Source organism: Lampetra planeri, chromosome 14 (genome assembly GCF_965212315.1).
Source record: "Lampetra planeri chromosome 14, kcLamPlan1.2.h2, whole genome shotgun sequence".
NCBI classification, from domain to species: Eukaryota; Metazoa; Chordata; class Hyperoartia; order Petromyzontiformes; family Petromyzontidae; genus Lampetra; species Lampetra planeri.
This window is the reverse complement of record NC_136120.1, coordinates 2,779,179-2,802,421: the sequence shown is the minus strand read 5'-3', so window position 1 is coordinate 2,802,421 and position 23,243 is coordinate 2,779,179. Positions and strand designations below refer to the sequence as shown.

The 23,243-nt window shown below is 45.4% G+C and overlaps 1 protein-coding gene across 14 annotated transcripts in view; it reads right to left on the bottom strand.

The window, feature by feature from the left end:
- Positions 1-4,720: 4,720 nt before the first annotated feature.
- Positions 4,721-23,243, bottom strand: part of LOC144722300 (protein phosphatase EYA1-like) — a 153,674-nt gene continuing 135,151 nt past the window's right edge. For 13 of the 14 annotated variants that reach the window (XM_078600424.1, XM_078600423.1, XM_078600426.1 and 10 more), the window contains 6 exons: positions 17,238-17,296; positions 11,529-11,689; positions 10,252-10,366; positions 9,252-9,373; positions 7,382-7,482; positions 4,721-5,341 (listed from right to left, as the gene is read on the bottom strand). In XM_078600424.1, coding sequence (XP_078456550.1) covers positions 5,261-5,341; positions 7,382-7,482; positions 9,252-9,373; positions 10,252-10,366; positions 11,529-11,689; positions 17,238-17,296 — 639 coding nt within the window. In that variant the 3' untranslated portion in view covers positions 4,721-5,260. Of the gene's footprint in view, positions 5,342-7,381; positions 7,483-7,512; positions 7,614-9,251; positions 9,374-10,251; positions 10,367-11,528; positions 11,690-17,237; positions 17,297-23,243 lie in introns of all 14 variants that reach the window. The other variant, XM_078600425.1, reaches the window with a different exon arrangement.

Here is a 23,243-nt window from a genome sequence, read left to right as displayed (position 1 = left end):
ATTGCACTTTAGGGTTTCTCACAGCTCACCTGGGGGCGATTTCCGACTGAATAAACGGGGAAAACTGAAAAAAAACCCTCATTTTCACTCTCGTTGCCGTTCATCCGACGTTTTTTTGTAGCTTGCATATTTCAACCGTTTGCTGTTATCAAAACAAGTTGCACGTGCCAGTCGCAAGCTGGCTTGAGACAGACCTTCGTTGATCACCTCCTAAATTTGTTCCAAGAACCGTAGGAGGCACGCACGTTGTGTTTGAAACCTTTAATAATGCTCTTCGCCGACCTCTTCATATATTGGGGATTATTTGTGATGCATGTGGGGTAAAGTCACATACGCGTGGTGTGGGTCACACATTCGGCCGCTTTTCTGTTACACCCAGCCAACTGCCCCCCCCCCCCCCCCAGTGCACACGCGGGCATATAGTCATTCATTCCCCTCCTTTATGTTTGTACATTGAGGTGAGCGGGGATGGGTGCTTTGTGGAAAACCCCCGTGCGTTTGAAAAGCAGCCTGTAGCGGATGGGTGCTTGAAGTCCCTCGGAAGAAAGTTGGTGGGCAAACGGCGCTGTTACTGTTGCTTTGGCTAGGTGGTTGCGCACACCAGAGCAGGAATTAATCTTTAGCTGATTCACTGGCGTTTCTCGGTGTGCTGCACTCGTTTAACCTGCCACGCACAGCTGTTTCTATGCGCTTCCAAGATTGTCGCAGTTAACGGATTCCCTCGTTTCTTGAGATAGAGATTTGTCAGCCCCATTCTTAAAACTCGGGTTCGATCAATATGGAGTACGTGCCGCGTACAGCGTTAAAAGACCAGCCAACAGCACCCAATGCAATTGTGGCTCACGGTTAGAATATCTGAGTTGTTCAATGGGAGGGCGGCATTGCAGATTTGACGTTAATATTCATTTCCAACTGAAACAAATATTAATAATTTAAGTATGGTATTGAAGACAAATGAATATTGGCAAAACTGTGTTGTAGTGTTCAACATTTTTGAACAATAGTATTGAAACGAAATGAAAGTTGATGCAAATAAGTGACGATTTCCAAAAAGATCGAATAAAACTGAGTCTTAACATGAAATGGATATTAATAAAACACAACTGATTTACAAAATACGTAATATAGTGCCCTGAACAAAACACCAACACTTTGGAATCACAGAATATTATAAATACAATACTATATAATCCTATCCACTAAAATAGCGAAGGTCTTTAGGTGCAGTGTGAACAAATTATGCACGCAAGTAAAACTACAATTAATCGATGCTTCCCACACATAAAAAAAATTAAATAACTTTCATCGGCGAGTGTGCCTAGAGTCACAGACACCTATAATTATACTCCTTACACTTAACCACATCCTGTGCGATCACTCTGTATAAGAACACACGCCTCAAGGGCAGACAAAGATGGGAAAAAGTTTGGGGCATCTGTAAGTTTTAAAAAAGTCACCTAAGGCCATTCCCACAAACTCTTCACAGCACATTATACAGTAGTTTTAGCCGAGCCTCAAGCGCACTGTTAAAAGACCTATACAGTATTGTACTTCGCAAGCTTTACTTTGAAAAAAATAAATAATGCTGTCAGCCGGCGTTAGAATTGACGTGGTGAGTGACAGGATGTGAACGGTGTGTTGAACTGGGCACTTTGCTAGGCCATTACTCAGTTGACTCTTGTCAGATGCAACTCAGGGGCTTTGGGATTTTCCAGAATAAACTGTAAAAAAAGTGTTTTTTCTTTCTCTCAAAACACTTAAAAATTGTAAGAAGAAAAAAAATCAGATTTTTTTTGCCACCACTTTGCACAAACAGCGCCTAACTGCCGTTTTAAAATTGCAATCCTTATGTATTTGTGGGTTTCTGATAGTACATAGCAAAACGTTTGTTGCCGATGTTTTTTTTTAATTGTGGCACAGGAGAACGTACTCTGATTCATAACCCTCTCAGCTGCGAATAATATTATTGGTGGCAGCCGTGACATCCGCAAAACTAATTTTTCGCGGTCCTATTCTTCCTGTTATGCACCGAAAATGTTCCCACGGATGGAGATAACCTCACGGAGCATAGGATCGGCGTTATTGGTCCTGCACATTGCCGCAGGTAAGAGGAGTTTTCATTGACGTGTGACATATGCTTTGCCCGTTCATTCAGAAAAAAATACATCGGATAACTTTGTGATCAATCTTGATTTGAAGCTTTCGTGACTGCAGGAATTCAAACTCTTTGGTTCTTTCGGTAAAGTCACGTGGGTAGAACTTTGTGATCGTTCTTAAGATTGCTGTTAATCCACTGATCGTCACACTTCACAATGCTGGAGAGAATGGATGGGTGAAGGGGGGAGGGGACCCAGGACAAGCTCATACATCACTCGCCACGGATATTAGCTGTGGTAAGGAATCACACTTCTGTTACAGGGATTCTTAGTGTAACGCGCTAACTGCTGCGCCACTGCTCTCAATTTGAATTTGTAGATAAAGATGTTGAATTAATAAGTAAATTAAGTGTAAAATGTCATTCAACATACAACCAAAAAAAATCGATTGAAATATGCTATTTTAAATGAACAAAGACAACATTTGGTCACAGGACAAAACGTGGTGTCATCTCAAACAACATTTTTATTAAATTAGCTAAACATATTGCAAGGCTCCTGTTAATTTTTTCCCAGACTAGAACACGCAATATATATAATACAAATGGAAGGCAAGCGTCACACGTCCCACTCGGGTCTCAGTGACGGCCACTCGCTCATCCGCGTGACTAAACGAAGAAGTGTGTATGGAGGAGGGCAAACTCCTACACCACGTCACCCTGAAATGTTTCAGTTCACAAAGCAAAGCTTTTACGAGGTCAACGTCAGGAGGAAAAAGGGGCCTCTGTCTCCCTTCGCCTGGATGTCGCAGCAGTCGGCTGTTTTGACTCGGAAAAAGGAGACAAAACCCACGCCGACACGAAAACAGGGACGGCTTGCTCAAGCGTCGTCTAGTGCGTGTGATCACCCGGTTATTGTTTTTAAAATGTACTTCTCTCAAAGGTTAGAAAAGTCAAAAGCATGTCCCTTTGAATCTGCCATCAGAAGCCAGTTTCCAACAGACATACACAGCAGAGCGATATAAAATGCTTTGCGAACAACGAAACGTTTGGACATTTTGGCGTGGGTGAGAATGGAGCTCATATTCATATGGTGGCAATAAACGATCCTCTTTCCGTACACAGCGTGACCCGAATGCACTTAAAGCAAGGCTGCTCAATGTGTAACCTTTCACTGCTAAATTCCTTCTGCCAACACATTCATGCACTTGTTAAATTTAATGCAAATTGTAAAGTTCAATATAGTTCGTACTCGTGCATGCCACTTTTGTTCATATTTGCGGATGTTCATTTTCGGCAAAGCTCGCACTCAAAATAATTGGTACGCGAGCCCTTTTTATTTATTTAATCTGCTTCCAATACGAACCCCAGTGACGTCAAAAGTTGAGCAGCCGTGATTTAAGGGAACTTCGCAAACATTAATTTCACCAAACTGGACACGGCTAAGTTTGTTGGTTAAGACGTTTTACATTTATCCGGCTTTCAATAACGCACACAGAGTAATTCATTCTGGGAAAGATACAGGAAAAGTTGAACAACTTAAATGCAACAAATAATTTTCCAAACAGAAGGCGTTTTGTTTTGCTTTTCAATTAATGCCAGCCACAACATTTGCTGGACTTAAAACTAAATATCGCACAATCACAGTTGAGAGTTCATTTAGTCTCGAGTGCTTACAATTAGAGATTTCAACTCAATTGCTGAACAGCGCACAGCTTGGTAATAAAAGGCACCACTGTCAATATTGTCTAATTATTTTAAAAAAAAATCCCTACGCCTATAAACGTCATGCTTGAATTGCATAGGAAACAGTTTGCTGCAGCAGCGAACAAGGTAGAACATTCTAAATGCTGACAGATGCTGTCCAAGTTGATAATATTGATTTTCTACACACAAAGGGAATATCACATACTTCCATACTTTACTTACAAAACGTTTTTTTTGCTTCAACCTTAGGTCTTTTTTTTAAACAACAAATACGTTACTCTTAAATGCACGAAACAGATCAATTTACAAATCAGCTTCCAATTTCTACAGTAAAAGATACACGAAAGGCGACAATTAAAAAATATATACTGACAATTCCGCGTGTCTGCCATCATCATTAACAGTCACACATGATTAGAAGCTTTGATTTCGAGTGACGCATTTTGGTCAAACAAGGACGGAAGTTAATTTTATTTGTATCTACATATTTACCCACGATGCATTGTGACATAGTAGTAATTCGTGAAAAACGTGGCACGACAGAAGCACGTGCTGACGTGATTTATCATTTGCAATGCCGACACACGGCCCCCCCCCCCCCCACAACTTACACGTCACGACCTTTTAATGTTTCGTTTTCGTTTCCATCTCCCCCCTTTATTTTAAACAATGGGTTAAATGACGGCAGGAAGTGTACATTTGATTGTCGATGCAGATCTGCGTTTGTTTTTTACAACATATCCAAGCATCTTGCTCTCAGAACCGGTCTCCTTTTTGTACGTACCTTCAGCAAATGACGGAGGGGGTGGGGGGGAGGTGAAAAATTACAATAAATACATTACAGCGGTTTACATCTTCGCAAACACATTTTAATAACAGACCCCCACCAACCCACCCCACCCCACCACCCCGTCCCCCTCCCTTTTCTCTTATAGTTGTCAACATTCTGATTTCTCCACCTGTGTCTGTCATTTGTAATGTAGCCTTTTTGTTACTTGAGCACTTAAGAGCAGATATCAAGCCACTGTTGAAACAATGAATAAAAAAACCCCAGAAAACACCACATCTGTGGCTGAAGAAACACTCCGGGCTTCATCCCAAGTCCACCGCGAGTCTTGCACACCTTCTCCTTTTTCTGCCAGGCCGGTTTGGACGTAAAAAGGGTCCATGCAAATCCTTGGTAACATCAAGTAAGCTCCGTTCCACCATAGGTCCCCCCCTTTCGTCCGTGGGCGAACAAAATTATTTGTAGATTTTTTTTGTTCGTTAAAGAGAAATCACTTCTCGTGTCCCCGCCGTGGCAGAGTGAGGCACGGGCGAAGTCTTGCTTTGCTCAAGCCGTCGGCCTGGGGCTAAGAAGAGACTTCTTCACTCGGCTCCACCGAGTCCAGGCGTCTTGAGCTCCGGGACGACAGCAGTGGCGGCGGCGGTGGCGGCGGTGCGACTCAAGCGCAGGCACTACAGGTACTCCAGCTCCAGGGCGTGGTGCAGGGCCATGAGGTCCGAGTGGCTTGAGATGCGCCAGAATGGCATGTTGTGCTGGCGACAAGAAGAAAGCCGTCCCCGTTAACACTCGCGGCGTTCGAGCGACGTTCGCGTGCAACGGCATCGCTTCATTTAGCTCGCTCCGATACGGGTTTCGGGGTTCGTGCCGCCAGTTGCTCAGCACGGCGTCCGAGGTTTCGCTCCACGTGATAGAAGCTTCGTCAGCAAAGCTGGGAGTTCCAAGCACGTGCAGTGAAACGTCAAGACACCACGCCGAACAACTTGCGGTGCAACCCGAAAACGCATCAGAGCTATACGGCAAAAACCTACGCAATAGCATCGTCATCCAGTTTGCACGAGGCATCAAGTGTATGCAGTCACGGATTAACGAGTGCTGGTTAAAAATCAATATATACACGTAGGTTTGAGCCTTCTTTTCAAAGATACCCCTCAATTTACCATGAAGCTCAACACAGGAGATCAGGTTTTCCTCTTCATAGTGAACAACATAATAACGACGATTTTAGTTTGCGTACGACATATTAAACATGATTTTATAAGAAATATAGAATAAAAGGCATAAAAACATATTTGAATTGGGAAGAAAAAAACCGCACATCAGGAGCAGTTTTGGATCATGTTTTCATCAAAGCTTACCACCTCCATCTACATCGTGTTATTTCATGAGCGCTGACCTTAAAATATTCGTGCTGATTTTAAGCAAACACTGAAAACTCTCTGATAGGATACACTTTGAAAACATCCAAAACAAAAGTACAAACGTATATGGAATTTGCCGATGGTAAAGTAATGTAACACAAGCCACGTCTCTCCCATGTGTACTTTGGAACGGCTTAAAAAACTTTAAAACGTGGAAACTGATACGTTAAAACTTTCGGCAAACCCCAACTTTCGCAGTTGACGCCCCGCGTGTTTTGTTGTCCAGCGCTTGCGAAGCCGCGGCAAAATAAAAAAAAAACGGGGGCGGACGGCACAAGCGACTGAGCCAGAACATAACCCCAGCGTGGGAACGCGCCGGGCGCGCGGCTCGGACTCGCAAGGAGGGCGCACGCCAGCGTGGTACCTGCACGGGCGCAGGTGGAACGCAGGCCCTCATGCTGGCGTTTGTGCAGGGGGCTTCAAAGGTATGGTAAAGGTGGGGGGGGGGGCTGTGTCAATTCTCAGCACGTTGGCCCCATGCAGGACAGTCTGGGAATTGTTATTCTCGTTAAGTAATGTTGCTTTCTAAGGGGCGCAGTGGTGGCACTGTGGATAGGGCATTGCACCATCAATCAAACGACCCCAGTTCGATTTCCATTCGTGGCTAGCATGAGTGGCGAGTGATGTCTGAACCGATCTTGGTCACCGCTCCACTCCTTCCCCCGCCCCCATCCATGTCGTCCAACCGCCATTCCTCCTCTCCCTTCGCTAACCCACACTGACGAGAGTCGTGAGGGATGGTCAACCAACTCCCGTGGCCGACGAGGAATACGGAGGCCTAAATTGAGTAGCGGATTGACAATGAACCTCATTATATGTTGATTTTATATTATGTATACATATATTTTTCATTATTTTCTAAGAATACGTATAACTAAATGTCCTTTCGAGTCTCAAGACTCTTTTTCAGGAGGCTCATGAAAAATCACTTTGGAATGTTCGGCTTATTGCACCAACACTTTAAGATTCAGCAGCTCTTGCTGTAATTTTTAGGTGGTTTAAAAGTGTCAATTGCTGACATTTTATACATTTTAGACTCAGATGGGAGCTAGGTCAAATTCAAGAAAAACAACGCTTCGAAGAATCCGGCACAATTAGGGGTTTACTGCTTGGATTCAATGCCGAGATTTCTGCCGTGTCAGTCGGTTTTCCAACTCGAACGTTAATTTCCTGCGCTCGCGAACGACACCTTTCATATTTACGGCATTATCACATTCGCTCCAACGCTACGAAGGAAAAACTATTGTCGTTGCCGTCACGTTATTCAAAACCTTCGTCGTTTTCCGTTAAGACGACACGAGTGGCATGGCTCTCGAGGGAAGAGTGTGACACAGCCTGGCAGTGCGGTCGGTTGCTCTGCGACTCCTTGTTTACCTTCTTTGAGGCCTGTTCTTCCTCTACGCCGTCGCCCACAACCACATACACTACCTTCCGGCCAAACCGGGACATAATTCGCTCAAAGCAATTTTCTTTGCCTGGGGAAACACAGGGATAGGGTTATTTACCTGCTTGGATGTCTGTTCCTCATCTTGCCCATCTCCAATCACAACATATGCAACTTTCCTGCCAAACCTCGAAACTACGCGCTCAAAACAGCTCTCTTTGCCTGCAACAACAACATAATACTACTCAGCGACCCTAAGCACACTACAGTTTATGCAAAATTATATATGCTGTAATACTTTCACTCGCAAAAACAAGAGAATGCATAAATAACAATTTTATTCACCCGGGGATGCCTCACTGAGTATCAATGGACTTTCACTCGCATTCTGCTTAATGGCAGTGCTTTTTTAGATTTTTTGTTTTTATAATGTAGTGATAAATGTGAGTGGCTTGAGTAAGCTCACACAATTATCTCCACCAACAAGGTCAGAAAAAAACGATTTGATGTGCTACCTGTTACAGGCACTATCTCATTGCCCTGTGGGGTGGGTGTCTCACACATTTGATGGCTTTGTCTCTGTGCAATCCACCAACCAAATTGCTTAAAAATCGTGGGGCGTGCCCAACCACACCCAGCAAATGAGCTTCCTTTCGAAGGAACGCAGATTTTTTGGCATTCGTTTTTTTTTCCCTTGTGGCATGCTTAGGCGTTACCAACATTCAAGCGACGACATTTAAAGCCAACATTAAAAATGTTGTTCTAAAGGAATGGTGATGGACTTAATCATGCAACTACAAGCAAGAAGAGAAAACGCACGTTTATGCAATACGTTAATATTTCAGCGGGCTGCCAACTGTCTGCAATAGCACAGAATGTTCAAACCGACACAAACCACTCGCCAAAAAATCCATTAACAAAGCAGCCTGTCCCTTGTAACTATGAAATATAACAAGTTTACCTAAATCCAATTAAATTGAAAGACTTTATTCTGTTTTGTTTATATTTATGAACCGGGCAGGGGGGGGGGGTTTGCCTGCTTTTCAGACGGCTGCAAATAAAATGTCAGTAACTGAATTGAGAGTGAGCAGGTAATGTTTCCTGAGCCAATATATGTCTACATGGCTCTATGATCCAGAGATTGCCAATGGTCCAGTTTGAACAGACTTCCACGTTACAATTTTTAGCGGAGGCCACTTTCTGACCGATACCATTATCCAAGCCCCACATTTGAATAAATAAAATTGACCACATAACTTCATGGACAGTACCACATTGCATATCCGACTAGCTGGGGCCTGAGATATAGATATTCTGGATTAAAACGGGTGTGGGCAGTTAATTGGTCAGGGCGGATGCGAGTCAAGATATTCGAAATCGTGCTTATTAGTAAATGTAATCAAGTAACACAGGCCTATTATACTATCTATAATATTTATAATTGTGCTCGTTTACCCAGGAAAGCCTCAACTGAATCACACCTCTTCTCCTAGAGGGTCCCGCCAAGTTTTTCAGTAGGAGGCAAAGTTGCTATCTGTAAATTTCAAGTGGGTAGTTTGCAGGTAATTATATGCGACTGGGATTTTTGGTGAGTACCTGTGACATTTTATGATTTTTTTTATAAATGGAGAACCCAGAGAAAACCCCATGCAGTATAAGAGAACATATAAACTCCACACAGAGAGGTGGTGCTCGAGTCAGGCATTGAACCCAGGCTCTTCTTACTATGAGGCGCAAGTGTCACCCACTGCGACATTCTTTAAAAGGTAGCACAATTAGACGCACTAAACAGGGAGCAGGCCGTGGCTGTTACACCCAAGTTACACGCAAGCTGGCCAGAAGATGAGTTGTAGTCCTTACCTATTTTTGTTGCGCTATAAATATTCTCTATGGGGAACACGATTCCCAGGCCGTAGAGGAGCACCTTGGCCAGGGCTGGCACCAGCTGGGTTGTGGTGACCAACACGTTGATGCAGTTTGACCTGTGCGAGAAGCCATCAAGTGTCAGCATCAGTTAGCGCAACAACGCCCACAATCTACTTCCACTGCGCGAGCACTCAAAGCCCACAGCTGCTCAAGTGTATGCGCTTTATCTATACAACTCACCGCCGTTACTAATTATTGTGATGTTAAGCTGGGTAATAAAAGTTCTGGCGGTCGTTCGTGTTGTGTTAATTAAGTGCACAAGGCACGCGCTATTTTATTGGCAGAAGAAATGCGCCGCTCTATCCAGCGGGGTGGGGGTGCCGCTTGTTAGGCATCACCCAAGCAGGTAACGGTTCAATCGCATCGGCGATTCGATGGATTTGCCACTATACGAGGCCATGATTTGATTCAAGAATAAATTATGTTCTTAGTCTCGTTTTTACATCTTGTTCGCATTGCTTCTCCTTGCTTGTTCCGTCTCATTTGTCAGGTTTTTCTGTCTCCATTAACCTAAAATGTGGATTTTATTTGGCCGCTTGGGTTTTTGGGCCTGTGTTCGGCAAGTGTGATAACAACAAAAAATGGGCCAGGAACACATACATTGCAGTCGAGTACTGTACAACAAAATTTTGCTGCACTGCCCCCTACTGATAACTTAGCCTCGCAGCAGCCTATAACACCTGTTTAATACCTGGTGCTTGCCCATCCAAGCACTATCGAGGCTCAACCCTGCTTAGCTTCTGAGACCTGACAAGATCATTTACATTCTAGGCGACTTGTTCATAGGCATAATTGGGCCTGAAAAAACATTCTTAGGCTTTAAAAACAACAATAACAACAACAACAACGAGACAATGAGGCGAGCAGTCTAAGCGGTCTGACGGAAGGGGGGGGGGGGTGGCGCGCAGCGTGGCGCTGGGGCGTCTTGACCGACCGGGAGTGGACGAGCGAGAGCGACTTGAGGGCGAGCGTGAGCCAGGAGTCGGTGAGGGCCTCGATCTCTGCGCGCAGCTGCAGCCAGGCGTCCCGCTTCGGTGGCCCGAGGAGGCCTGCTCCAACAACAACAGGAAAGCGACGGCGGGCGCTTACAAAAATAACTCTCGAGGAGCAGCACCGACGGCGCTCGTGTTTTCTCGAAAAATAACGCGGCCCCCCCCCCCCTCTCTCTCTCTCTCCGCTTTTTGGGTACCCCCGTGTTTCAAACGTGGAGTTCGGCGCGAGGGAGTGAAAAAAGCAAGCTTGTGAAACTATAACGGAGTCGAGTGAACAAAAAATGTTTAAGCGTTGATATAAAACACGCAGTACTGAAATAAAATGTAAAAACACGATTATTTTTGAAAATTGTGAAATCATTTGAGGGGTTGCAAATGTATGAATGTCTTGGCAAGTTGCTAATTCACACTTGCAAAGAGCGATGAATTATTTGCGTCACCAGAGCGATGGAAAATTTCGATTTCGCTTATGTAGTATTTTTTAAAATGCAATTAGAGTTTAATATTTCACACTTTGACATCAGTCAGCCTGATATCGACTGCGAAAAAGTGAAACCTGAAAACGCCACATAGTTGTGACAATCCACAGCAATAACAGATTAAGTGCTTAAACTAAACATGATTAAGAGTGTGAGCAAACAAATATAAACCGTGGCAGGCTTAATGAACATGTAAATTTAGGCCTAAGCAGTTCTGACATGACGCAACTGAGGGAGCTGTAAAGGGTGTTATTTCATCTTGTGACATGACCGTTAATAGCACAACAGGGATGGAGTCAAATCAAATATCATCTCCTGCTCATCTCTATTTCTCAGCACTTCATGTAGTCTGCGAGCCAGCAAAGGAAATTCCAAATTCCCATGGTGAGGGCCAATCTGTACAAAAAGGCAAATTACGTGATTGACAATTTTTGTTAAAAAATGTAATGATAAAAAAAACACACTTATACCCAAGCAGTTCAGCCGTGGAAAGAAAAATAACAAAAACTCTACACACGTTTGTCAATAACACGTCTTAGTTGAGAGATCTCTCTCTGGGATGAAGTAGGGCCATTTCCAAAACCCTTCGCTTGTTACATATTGTTTCGTCATTCGAGCAGCATTAAACGACGAACGTGTTGAGCTTTGACATTTTCGCCTGCGCTCCACTGTCAACGGAAAAAGCCCATCCACAAAACGCATTTCGTTTAATTCCGCGGGAGAAGGGCCGCGGTGCTCGCCTCCGACGTTGTTTTTGTAGCTGTTGTAGATCTCCTTGACGCGCCGGTAGCGGAAGGCGAGCTTCCTCATCCAGTCGACGCCGCCGCGCACGCCAGTCGCCAGGCACAGGTTGGCGCTCGTCGCCGACGCGTGGAATCCGTCCGTGGCGAAGTTGTACGTGCTGCGGCCAAACGCAACGCGGCAAGGAGCGGGACGCGCACGAGCGCGCAAGCAAAAGTCAGCGACGCGATGCCGCGGCGGAACCAGCACGGCCAGAGCGGTGGCCCTGGGCTCTCCCCGCATTGGCGGATGTGAACGCACGGCCGCGTGCGAGCACTACCGATTAGCACGGTCGGCTACGTATGGTGCGAAGGAAGTTCAACACCATTGGAACTTCATTTGCCAGTAAAAAAAATATGATAATTGTTTTTTTACCCTTTTATCTGGCAACAAAACTGACACCTTTTTTACGAGGAGTCATGTTTGCATAAATCACAATACCTGCAGTCATAATGCAAACAAAAAACAGTGCACATTTTCAGAGTTATGTTTTTTGTTTGCATTATGACTGCAGGTATTGTGGTCTATGCAAACATGACTCCTTGTAAAAAAGGTGTCAGTTTTGTCGCCAGATATAAGGGTAAAAAAAACAATTATCAGAAGTTCAACAGTTACGTACAGACGGATGTTGCATTTGCGTCAACGCCACTTTACTCTGACACATGCCAAGAATTACAATTAGAGGTGTTGTTTTTACTTTTCTTTATAGCTATGTCAATGTCGTGAATTATACTTTCTGAGCATCGCCTTGGCCACGTACGGTGTGAAAGAAGTTGAACATATACATACTTTCCGATTCTACTATGTTTTTAAAAATTAACGTTGAACAGTTTTTTTTGCATGGTTGGCTAGGTATGCTTTTTCTACTTACTAATTTGCATGGGTCATGAGTGTAAGAAACAATTTGAATCAGTGAACCAATTAAATAGTGCATGCCTAATACTTACTCATGGCAACACTGTAAGGTCATAAGCTTATTTCATACTCGGAGAAATGTTGATGACACGTGTCATGATTAACTGAATAATTAAGTAAAATAAATTCATATATCGCGATGCCAGCATCGAATCGTGCCAGTAACTTGCACCACCTTTAGGCGAACAAATCTAATGAGATGCAACCAACGAGACAGAGAGGTAATTTGTTGCTGAACAATGAAGGACCTGAATCATGACAATTCAATGAATTGCGGGAAAGTGAAACAATACAGGCCAAATGTATACACGGTACATGCAAAAAAAAGATCCCCGTATCGCCTTTAACAGACTGTTGGGGCAAGTGCTGTTAGCGAGCACCTATGAAGGCTGGCACGGGGGGGGGGGGGGGGGCAACACCACAGTCTTTGTCTCTCCTTAGTTGCAATGTTTACACACTGCACCAGGTACTCGTTTGAGGCCGAGTCGACTTAGGGGAGGCCCAGGACTGGTTTAGATAATCGTCACTGGTGTTGGCCATGAGCGGGAATCGAAATCAGGTTCGTAGGGCAGAGCACTAACCGCTACACTACCACACCCCACTACATGCATGCAACCATATTTCATAATTTACAATGAAGCTTCACATACAATGATTCCCAAGGTGAGTAAAGCAGCTCGCAAGATCAACATGCACAAGACAGACAACACTTGTGGGCTTCCGTCTCCTTTCAGTATTGCATAGGTATATCACTTGAATTATGGCTTAGAGAGGAAATTGCCTTAATGCTGCTTACCTAGGGCAATTTATGGTTCCTTGGTGGTTACTAATTCAAGTACTTCCAGACCAGAGCCTGTTTGGCTCATGAGATCTAGCCGCAATGTGCTGTGGCCGCAGACCAACATGACACAGGAATACACTTTGGTGATGATCCGGCTTCTACTGCCTCCCTTTTAAAAACAAGCGATGGACTCACAGTGGCGTATTGTCATTTGCCGTTTCATTTCCACGGAATGGAAATTAAACATTTGCCAAGCCAACCCCGCCCCCCCCCCTTGTGCACCAATGTTGGACGTCTCTCTTCGTTGCGAAAACCCTGAGCCGATGAGACGATAGCAATTAATGCAGCCGAGGCTGCACTCGAAACCTGCTACCGCCCAATAATGTCACACGGATTTCACTCCGAACAAAGGCAGCTGTGGTTATGATTCATACAGGACCAGATTTTGTTCTTTCAATTTCATTTTTACCCCCCCCGCCCCCCAACGTTGTTGTGTCATTGCTTCTTCTAAGCCAAAAAGTCACATAATTGCATGGGGTCGGCTGCTCAGAGGCACATGGAGAAAGACAATCTCTTGTGCACCTCTCCTCTGAAGTCACGTCCACTGCCCTCCTATTCCAGTCCACCACATCCTCCCATCCTCACCCTCGATCTCCTAGCCCCTGCAACTGGTCGCGTCTACATTAACCTTCCTCATTGCCATCTTCTTAGCCTCTGCTCATCACGTGCTCATACCATCTAAGCTTCACCTACCTTTACCTTTGATAAAATTAGTAACCTCTGCTCATCACATGTACAAAACGCAAGACTATTGGTTGCATAATTGGAATGTAACAGTATATAGATGTAATCGCAAACTAAATGCCACTCTGGCTACTCCCGCTGCTCCTGGAATGCATTAATGAAGGCCCCTGGCCCTCCGAGACTGGTATAATACAGGAGGTCGTGGATTCGATCCCGACCCTGATGCCTGCTGCATATTTAGAGTTTGCGTGTTTCTCTCCTCACATGGATTTTTCTCTGGGTCCTCCAGTTTTTCCCCTCCACATTTAGAATCCACAGCATGCGTTGAAGAGGATTTGGCTGCTGTACATTGCCACGTGATAAGCCACTTCGTTGTGCTATCATTTGTGGCCAGGTCGCTTCTGAAAAAGAGCTATACAGCTCAGTGGGCCTTACTTGGTAAAATAATAAAATAGTAAATAAAATTAAAGAGTACACACAACTCTGGGACTCATCACAGCTGCTCTGGCTGCACCGGATGTCCCTGGTTGTCATTGGTGCCCGACTGCATTCGTTGCCCCTGGGACTCTCATTGGTGTTGGGGCCTCCTGGTTGCTTTATCTGCCTGGACTCGGTCTCGTTAGACGGGGGGGGGGGGGGGGGTCAGTGCCGTGGAGTTGTTCTCTCCTCTAATCCCGAGTCTCACTGCCCCCTCCCCCAACCGAACCCCAAACCCTCACTTCTTTACCTTCTTTCCTCATGTGAAGCATCTTGAGACCCTTTATAAGTTAACACTGCTGGCATCACATTCACTATTGATTTTGTTTTAACCCACTAACTCACCATGCCTGCGGTGTAATTAATTGCACACATTTTATCTACCTCCCTATGCCGACTAGGACCCAAGCACAATGTTAGAAAATTGCTCAAGAAATTGCCAGATAACAGGGATAAGGCCAGATTGTAAGGCCTGCATGGCATTATGAGTGTGGCATGGATTGAGCACTTTTATCCCCTTAGTGCTTGCCCAAGCTGACTTTCGGGAGGCCAGAAACCGTTTCAGACACCAGTTGCAACTGGTGCTGTGAATTCCAGCCCAGAATCAAACCCAGGCCATCAGGATTCTAGTAGCGGGGTGCACAGACTTCTACATCACTACATCACCAATCGCCACATTAGCAGAAAAACACATACACAGATACAAAGACAAAGACCCCCCATATTGCCTTAAACTGTTGGGGCAAGTGCCGTTAGCAAGCACCTATAAAGGCCGGCACAGCACACGAGGGGGTGGGCGGCCAGCACCACGCCGGCCGCCATTGTCTCCCGAGTGTTGATGTTTACACACTGCACCAGGTACTTATTTGAGGCTGGGTCGACCTAGGGGAGGCCCAGAACCGGTTCAGATAATTGTTACTGGTGTTAGCCGTGAGCGGGAATCGAACCTGGGTAGCCAGGTTCGTAGTGCAGCGCGCTAACCGTTACACTACCTCTCCATATACACAGATACACAAACAAACACACATAATCCAAGCAGAAGGAATGTGGGAGAGAGTTGTGAAAAATACAAAAGACAATATACAACACTGGTGAGTGGGTGGTCTTGAGGTAGGGCGCTTGCCTCTGAATCCATGGGGTCGCAGAATTTAGCCTCTGGATCCCATGACAATGCATTATGGGCACGTCGTCAAGAATCAAGCATCAACTCGCTCGGCCATGCGGGAAATATCCCACAACACCCTTCTTGAGAGAGGCCATTGTTTCTCGTTGTGGAGGCCAATCTAATTGTGCGCAAGTGAGCAAACATCTCCTAAATTACCTGAAATACATTCTGGTGTGTCATGTACAAAGGCTAAAAAGACATGACGAGAATAATAATACTAATAAATCCAAGGAAGCGTTTATAGAAAACCTCAATAACTGGAAAAAAGATATAATTTGGCAAAGCCGCACCATTTAATAACAACGTACGCAGAATCAATGTTTTTGTTCGCTAACAAAAACAACCGAGGACAAAGATTGAACTCCCATTGTATTCTACGTATCGTTTTCTAAAGATTGCAACGAACAAAAACAGAAATCTAATGACAACTAGAAATCTGATTTCTGCATAATTTTTTTTTGTTAAAGCTACAGGACAAGGAGCAATGATTTTGAGATTCTAAAATTAAGGCATGCGTGAGCATTATGGCATGCAAGAGAGCATGAACTTGTGACCGTGCGTCTGTGTGTTTGCGCCTTGTGTGTTCAGTGTACATATCACCACTGGCAATTAGTATCTGTACCTTACATGGCCTCCCTTAGCTCCACTCAGCCTAAAATAAGTACCTCGAGCGGTGTGCTGTCATGTACACATTGCCGCTAGTACTGGGAATCAGAGGTAGGAGGTGGTAGGTTATTTGCAGAGCAAGTACATGCCACCCAAACCGTGTTGTCGAACACAGTTTGAGTTGTGTGTCCGTTGTAGAACACCCAAACAGTTCCGAGTGTGTGTATTGTGGGGAGTGGTGGCGCAGTGATTAGCGCATTGCGCTACGAACTCGGCGACCAGAGTTTGATTCCCGCATACGGCCAAGACCAGTGACGATTATCTCCACCGTTCCTGGGCCTCCTCTAGGTCGACTCAACCTCAAATGAGTACCTGGTGCGGTGTGGAAATATCACCACTTGGGAGCCAATGGTGGTTGGGCATGGAGCTGGCCACTCACCCCCTCGTGTGGCGTGCTGGCCTTCATAGGTGCTCGCTAACAGCACTTGCCTCAACAGTCTGTCAAGCTTATACGGGGGATCTTTGTCTTTGTGGAACACCCAAACTGTTCCATGGCAGCCAATAATAGATGATCACTACAGCACTTCGTCCCGCGGTCTGCATTGCCAAATGGGCAATTATTTTGCCATTGCGCGCACGCGTGTACGCAGGAGTGCGACTGCACAACCGCGCATGTGCAACCTGCACACGTCGGTCGGTGCAGGCGCGGATGGGAAGCCATCCGCGGGGATCCCGAAACTTGTGGGATGAGATGAGGACGTAGATAAAGCGGAGGTTCTGTCCAAGACTCAGCGAGGCAGCTGCGGGCTCCCCGCGGGGCCCCGCAGGCAGCGCCGTGTTTTCATAAGAGAGGGGAGAGAGGCGAGCGGCCTCGGGGGGGGGGGGGGGGCGAGGCGAGAGTGCGGAGTGTTGGGAGCGGAGCGTTGGGAGCGGCGCGCTCGCCGCGGCACCACCGGCAGGACACAGGGGGCGGGGCCTCACCTCAAATCCTGGCCATTGTCGTCCGACGACACATCATCGATGTGCACCTGGTCGCACTCCTGTCAAAAGAGCACAGAGGTCGGGGGGGAGGGGTCAGATTTTGGTGGGCGCGTGGAGGGGCTGACCCAGGATCTCGCCGCGTGCGCGCGCATCACATTGAAACACTAATAATATACTTCAGCTCCCTGCCACACGAGAGCAGTGGCAGCCGTGGTGAAGTCAGCGTGCAAAAGGAAAAATAATACAACTGCGTGGTGCGTTCTGGTAAGTCTTTGCTCCACGTGTCATTCACGGAATGAGGAGAGAACTAGGCAATGCCGCATGGGTGGTGGCTGGACACGGCAACACTGATATATAGTTGCATTGTGCAAAGTGTGACGATAATGAGAGCAGACGCTTTACTATCCAAGAACCATAGTCGAGAAAATGAGTGCTCTCTCCCTCGGCACACTTCTGCTGCTGAGGTTGTAGAGATGTAACCTGGCAAGCGTGCAGGATTACAACATTACACCTCCAAAGCCAACAGATTAAAGCTTCATGTATTTACAGTCATACATGCACACACACGCACACACACAATGTATCCATTCACAAATTTGTGCTGCAAGCAAAGAGAGCACATCCAACCCTTAGTATGTGGATTTAAAAATGCATTGTAAAATGCTCAACGAATGCAAACTTACAAACCTACAGTCGTTATGGTTTTCATCCTGGTCTATTATGGCATGTTATGCATGCATTGTATCGCTAGACATAGTTTGGCTGGCAGCCATTTTGAAGCCTCGATGTACATTATTGACTAAAATAATATAGCTTCACGTTATATACGACATCTTTAAACATTGGACTGATATAGAGACAAGAATTTTGGTTCAGGATCTCACTGTTGATTCAGCTGGTTTGAAAAAACCCAGTGGTGGTTGCATTTGCATGCGGGTACTTTGCAAAACAGACGTATTTTGATTAAATCTATTGGGGACCGTCGTATTTTTTTTAGGGGGGAAGAGCACATTCAAACATAAACAGACTGGGAATGGATACAGTACCTTAAAGGTGAACATACAACACAATCAAAAACATCGAATAAGATTCGTAATGTATGTTTACCTCTCCGTCATCTTCGCACAAGAAGAAGGATGACACTCAGGTCATATTCCAAACCAAAATATGTACGTAAAATAGTTTTGCACGTTACAGCAAAAGCTTTAACATGCATTTCATGCGTGCAAGGCTCCTTGCAGTTCTGAACTAAATTAATTTGCTGAAATAACAACCCAGTAAACATGGAATGTTGCGCCAACGTTGCCCCAACGTTGCATGTTTACTGGGAGCATAACCGTTCATAGTCTCAATAAATTCTCAAGACGCACGACAGCAAGGCATGTACCTAATTTTGAAAACTGCCCCCCCTCTGTGCTTAAAATAAAAGGACCTGCGGCGTAATTACAGGTTCGAAAGAGCCCTTATTTGGTGCTTCCTGTGCTTGTCTGCGCCCATTACCTGCTGAGTTACATGCTCCCAGGGAACACTTCCGACAACGGTAATCACTAGAGACTCCGGATTTCAAAACGTATGACCAACTGCACACGTTTGGCCAAACAGGACCACAACTTCACTTGGCGAGTCCGAAAGTAAATAATGAGAACGGAGTGCTGTCGCTCTCCATTACAACACAGGAGCTCAGGCGAGCCCCTGAAATCTGCTAAATGCAGGATTGCCGTGTTCCGAAAATGAAATGCAGGTTCCGCAAAGTCTGCCCCAATAATTATATCCATTATCAAAGAAGCCAGGGGCTAATGCGAACATGTACGCGCGTTAATGCCTATTGACAACTTATGGTTATATTGTGAGTTTAAGGAAGCCGGCACAGACATAAAGGAAAAGTGTGCGATTGTATCGCGCCACGCTCCACAGAAAATGTTAATTTGCTGGCAATGGTACTAGCGCTTCACATACCAAACTTCTGAATGCCCACGGTATTTTATTTCCTGACGTGTTGCAAGATAACCCAACGAAAACACTGCTCTCGGGATATTAAAACAACAACACGCAAGTGCAGCGGAGTGCTTGCGCTCCGCTGTGTCCGCCGGCCGCTGAGCTCGCAATTAAACGCGCAACGTGCTGGCACGCGCTCTCTCACGCGTGTTCGTCCGCAGCCTGCGTGGAGGGGGGCTGGCAGTTTTAACTTTGTGCTGCTCAAAAAACACGTTTCGTAACGTTGCTGCTGTTGTTGTTTGCCACACGCTTAATTGGGATTTTTCCACGCGGCGTTGTGCTACACAAGAGTGGGCTTGCGGTTGTGCGTTAGCATCGTGCCACCGAGTCAAAGGCTGTGTTCTTTAGCCCAGACTGTTGGCGAGTGAACTCGGGTACATTCTGATATTCTGATAATGCCAAAAGGGATATAAGCTCAGTATGGATGGTTTCCCTCTCTCAACAAATGTATTTGTCCGTTCATTTGACAATGGTCATCCCACAGAGACAAAGACACTAACGACAGACTTCAGGAAAAGATTGACCAGGAGCCAGTTTGCTTTAGTTTCCCAGGAGTGTTGCCGTTACCGTGCTCAAGCCTGACAGGAATTTGCCCATGTCGTCATTAACACTCTGCCGACATCCGCTGTGGAGAATTAAATGTTGAATACCGACTTATGTTTGTGCGATATGCTCGATTTCTCACGTGTCACTTGATTTTGTGACGATTTTCTATTTGCTTCATTGCTGTACTAACATTATTTCTTTTGTAATTTTTAGGTTTTTTCGGTAAAGTCACGTAGGTAAAAAAATTAAAATTAATAAAAGTAAAATAAAAATAACAATAAAATAAAAATAAAAATCACGACGTTTCGGAGGCAACACAAGCTTCCGTCTTCAGGTGGAACCGTCACAGCACGACAGCTGTATCAAGTAAATGAGATATTTCAAGAGATACCACTTATTTTACTTTTATTAATTTAAATTTAATTTTTTTACCTACGTGACTTTACCGAAAAAACCTAAGAATATGAATCCTTGCAGTCACGAAAGCTTCAAATCTAGAATTTTGTAATTTTAATTACCCAGATTACTCTTATAAATTAGACTATCTCAGTATCTTGAGTTCTCACCTGGTTAAACAAAATATATTTGATAAACTAATATTCTGGGCAATGGCCATTGTTTAGAGCAGTAGTTTATGCATGCATACTATACATATATTTATAAATAAAAAACCACGTACCATATTTCATTATTTAACAAAAAATACCGCATGTAAACACAACTAAACATAAACATTAACCAATGAACAGCTGCTGGATCCAAACGTTCTGACATTCAAATCCTACGTAAATTGCATGCAAAAGCACAAACCAAAGCAGGACCATACACCACACGCCCACAATGCTATTCAAAGTGACGTTAGGGCTGGGACAGATTTACTGATCGAACCAAATGAGCAACAAAACAAGTTCTTACGCCGCTGGGCGAAGGGACGCCCAGAGAGCTGGATCATTTTAAATCTCCCAAGTTCCACTAATTGACTCGCCAACAGTTACGGTGAATTTAAACAGCCGCATAATCAAACAGGTAAAGTTGGCGCCGGGGAGCCAACGTTTTTACGCAGAGACAACGCAACCGCCTCGCCTCGCACTTCCGACGGACTCAAACAAGTATGACAGAGGGGAGGGGGGGGGTTTCGGCCTGCATTTCTAGTCCTGCAGTGCTGAGCACGGAGGCAAATGTTCCCAGAGCCAAGCTAATTTGAGTGCAAACCACACACAGCCCTGGCACAAAGAAGCATTCCGACAAGGACAGGTGTTCGACGGCAGGTACTGGCAAGTGTCCTGCGATGTCGCCGCCACCGCGGTGGTAGCCGTGGACACTTGCGCATCTGGAGGTCGCCGAATCGGTCTCCCGGTGCGGTGCAGCAGTTTACAACAATGCGGGAAGTTTTGTTTTTTAATCCACCCACCTCCATCCACCAAGCGGTGTAAATGGCAATGCCACAGTCAATTGGGGGCAAAGTGTGGAGTCTCACACCTCTTCCAAGACGTCTCGTCAAAGTGGAAGAGTAGGCCAAAATCACCTCCAGTGGAGGCCATTCGGACAGCAGTGTCATGAGAAAAGATTTCAGGAACGCATCTTTACCCTTTTACTCACAAAGCATCATCTGCCAATGCGTAGAAAGGCAGCTGCCAAGCCAAAGCTACAGGACTTTGGAAGAGATGTAAGGTTCCATTTCACTGACAATAGGAACAAATTCACCGGATTCCTGATACAATGCTCTCCAATAATTTTTTTAAGCTACAGTTTTTCGTGTTTTCTTTTTAATGAAAGGAAAAAGGGAGGGAAAACTTAACGATATTAATTTGTGGCAATGGATGTTCGCACAGCTTCTGAAGTCCAACCCTCTACCTTTTTAGCCAATGAGGGCGACCATCTTCTTTCCCAAGTCTGCAACATTTACTCCATGCACGTAGACACACTGTTCACATTGAGAACTCTAAATAATGGCAAAAAAAAAAATCACACCTTGTTAAAAAAAAAAGTCACATGAGGAAAGAACTATGTGGTGGTTGTGCACAAGCCAACTCATGATCACTGCCGAGGCTGCGTCGGGAATATTTGGGCACTGAACTCCTTGAGGGAAGGAGCACAAGCCCCTTGCATTGTTTCCAGTGGAAAAGGCAGCACAATCCAATTAATGAGGCACTCAACACCCCTCAAGTGTTTATAAAAGCAGATTCGGTGCCAGCAGCATACGCACAGACGAGGTGAGGTTTTTTTTATATACCAAACGCTTCATAGGGCACGATGGAAATTTTAGTTAATGATAAAACAAGGGCGACAAGAGATGGTCAATAGATACACAATCAGCTTAAGAATCACCGTGGTTAACAATACCACAAATATCTAACGTAACATTCCATGATAGCCCGTAAACGTCGTCTGTTATCGAGCGCAATATGAATTGTCCGAGTTGAAGAAATTGCCAAAAGTCACGCACAGCACAACACCGTACACATCTGCACGTGCAATGTCTCCCATATAGTGACGAAATCTTGGCAGAGAATGGCTGGCTACCGCGTACGTGAAAACGATCGCCGCCACCGCCGCCGCCACCGAGATCAACACAAGCTCCCATTGTGGGAGAAGGTCGCAGCGCGCACAAGCAAAAAAAAGGTCATCGCAAACGGCACCCTTTTTTTCCCAGTGCCGCGGTTTTCACACTCGCGCAAGGCATTTGTGGCTCGCGGCCGCGCAGCTGAGCCCGTGGGACCCAGCTCTTCCCACAGCGGCGCTGGAACCCTCACCTAGCCAGTGACCCAGGAGACCCACCTTTCTAGCCTTCGCGCCCGCCCCTCTGAGCTGTCAGCGCGCTAATTGACCGTGTGCTGAAATACAGGGTCAAGGCAGGGGGACAGGGGGGCACCGCTGAAGGGCACTGGCATTGTCTCGGCCGGCCACCCTCCTTCTCCTGACAAGTTGAGCTGCAGACCGCTCCTTGTGTGGGGGGGGGGGGGGTGTTCTCATTCAGGCTCAATATGGACAAGCTCAATGTTATACCGAGCATTAGCGAGTGGGTGAAATGAAGCCTCGCTTCGTTACGTATGTGTGACGTGCAATGGGTTTGCGGGACCCCTCCAGCCACTACTTCAACCTCAATCGAATTGCATTGCGACCCTGAATTTGTGGCAATTCACTTAATGACAAGGTGGGAGGACGCAACGACTTACGCAGAATAACCTACAGAACTCTTAAGTAGAACATTCAATAAATAACCTATTGGGTTTGTAGCATGTACCACTACAAGACAATACAACTGTGTACTTGTTCTACTGAAATAACTTAACCCGCTCACAAATGTCAAATGTCCTGCAATATTTCTGGTCGCAGCTGTATATATTATGCATATTTCGATTAGTAAAACTCATGCATATGCACATATGCAAGATAAAACACTAAACGTATCAGTGAATAGAAACCCTTTAGTTAACTCACTTATGTTCATAAAGACAATATAAT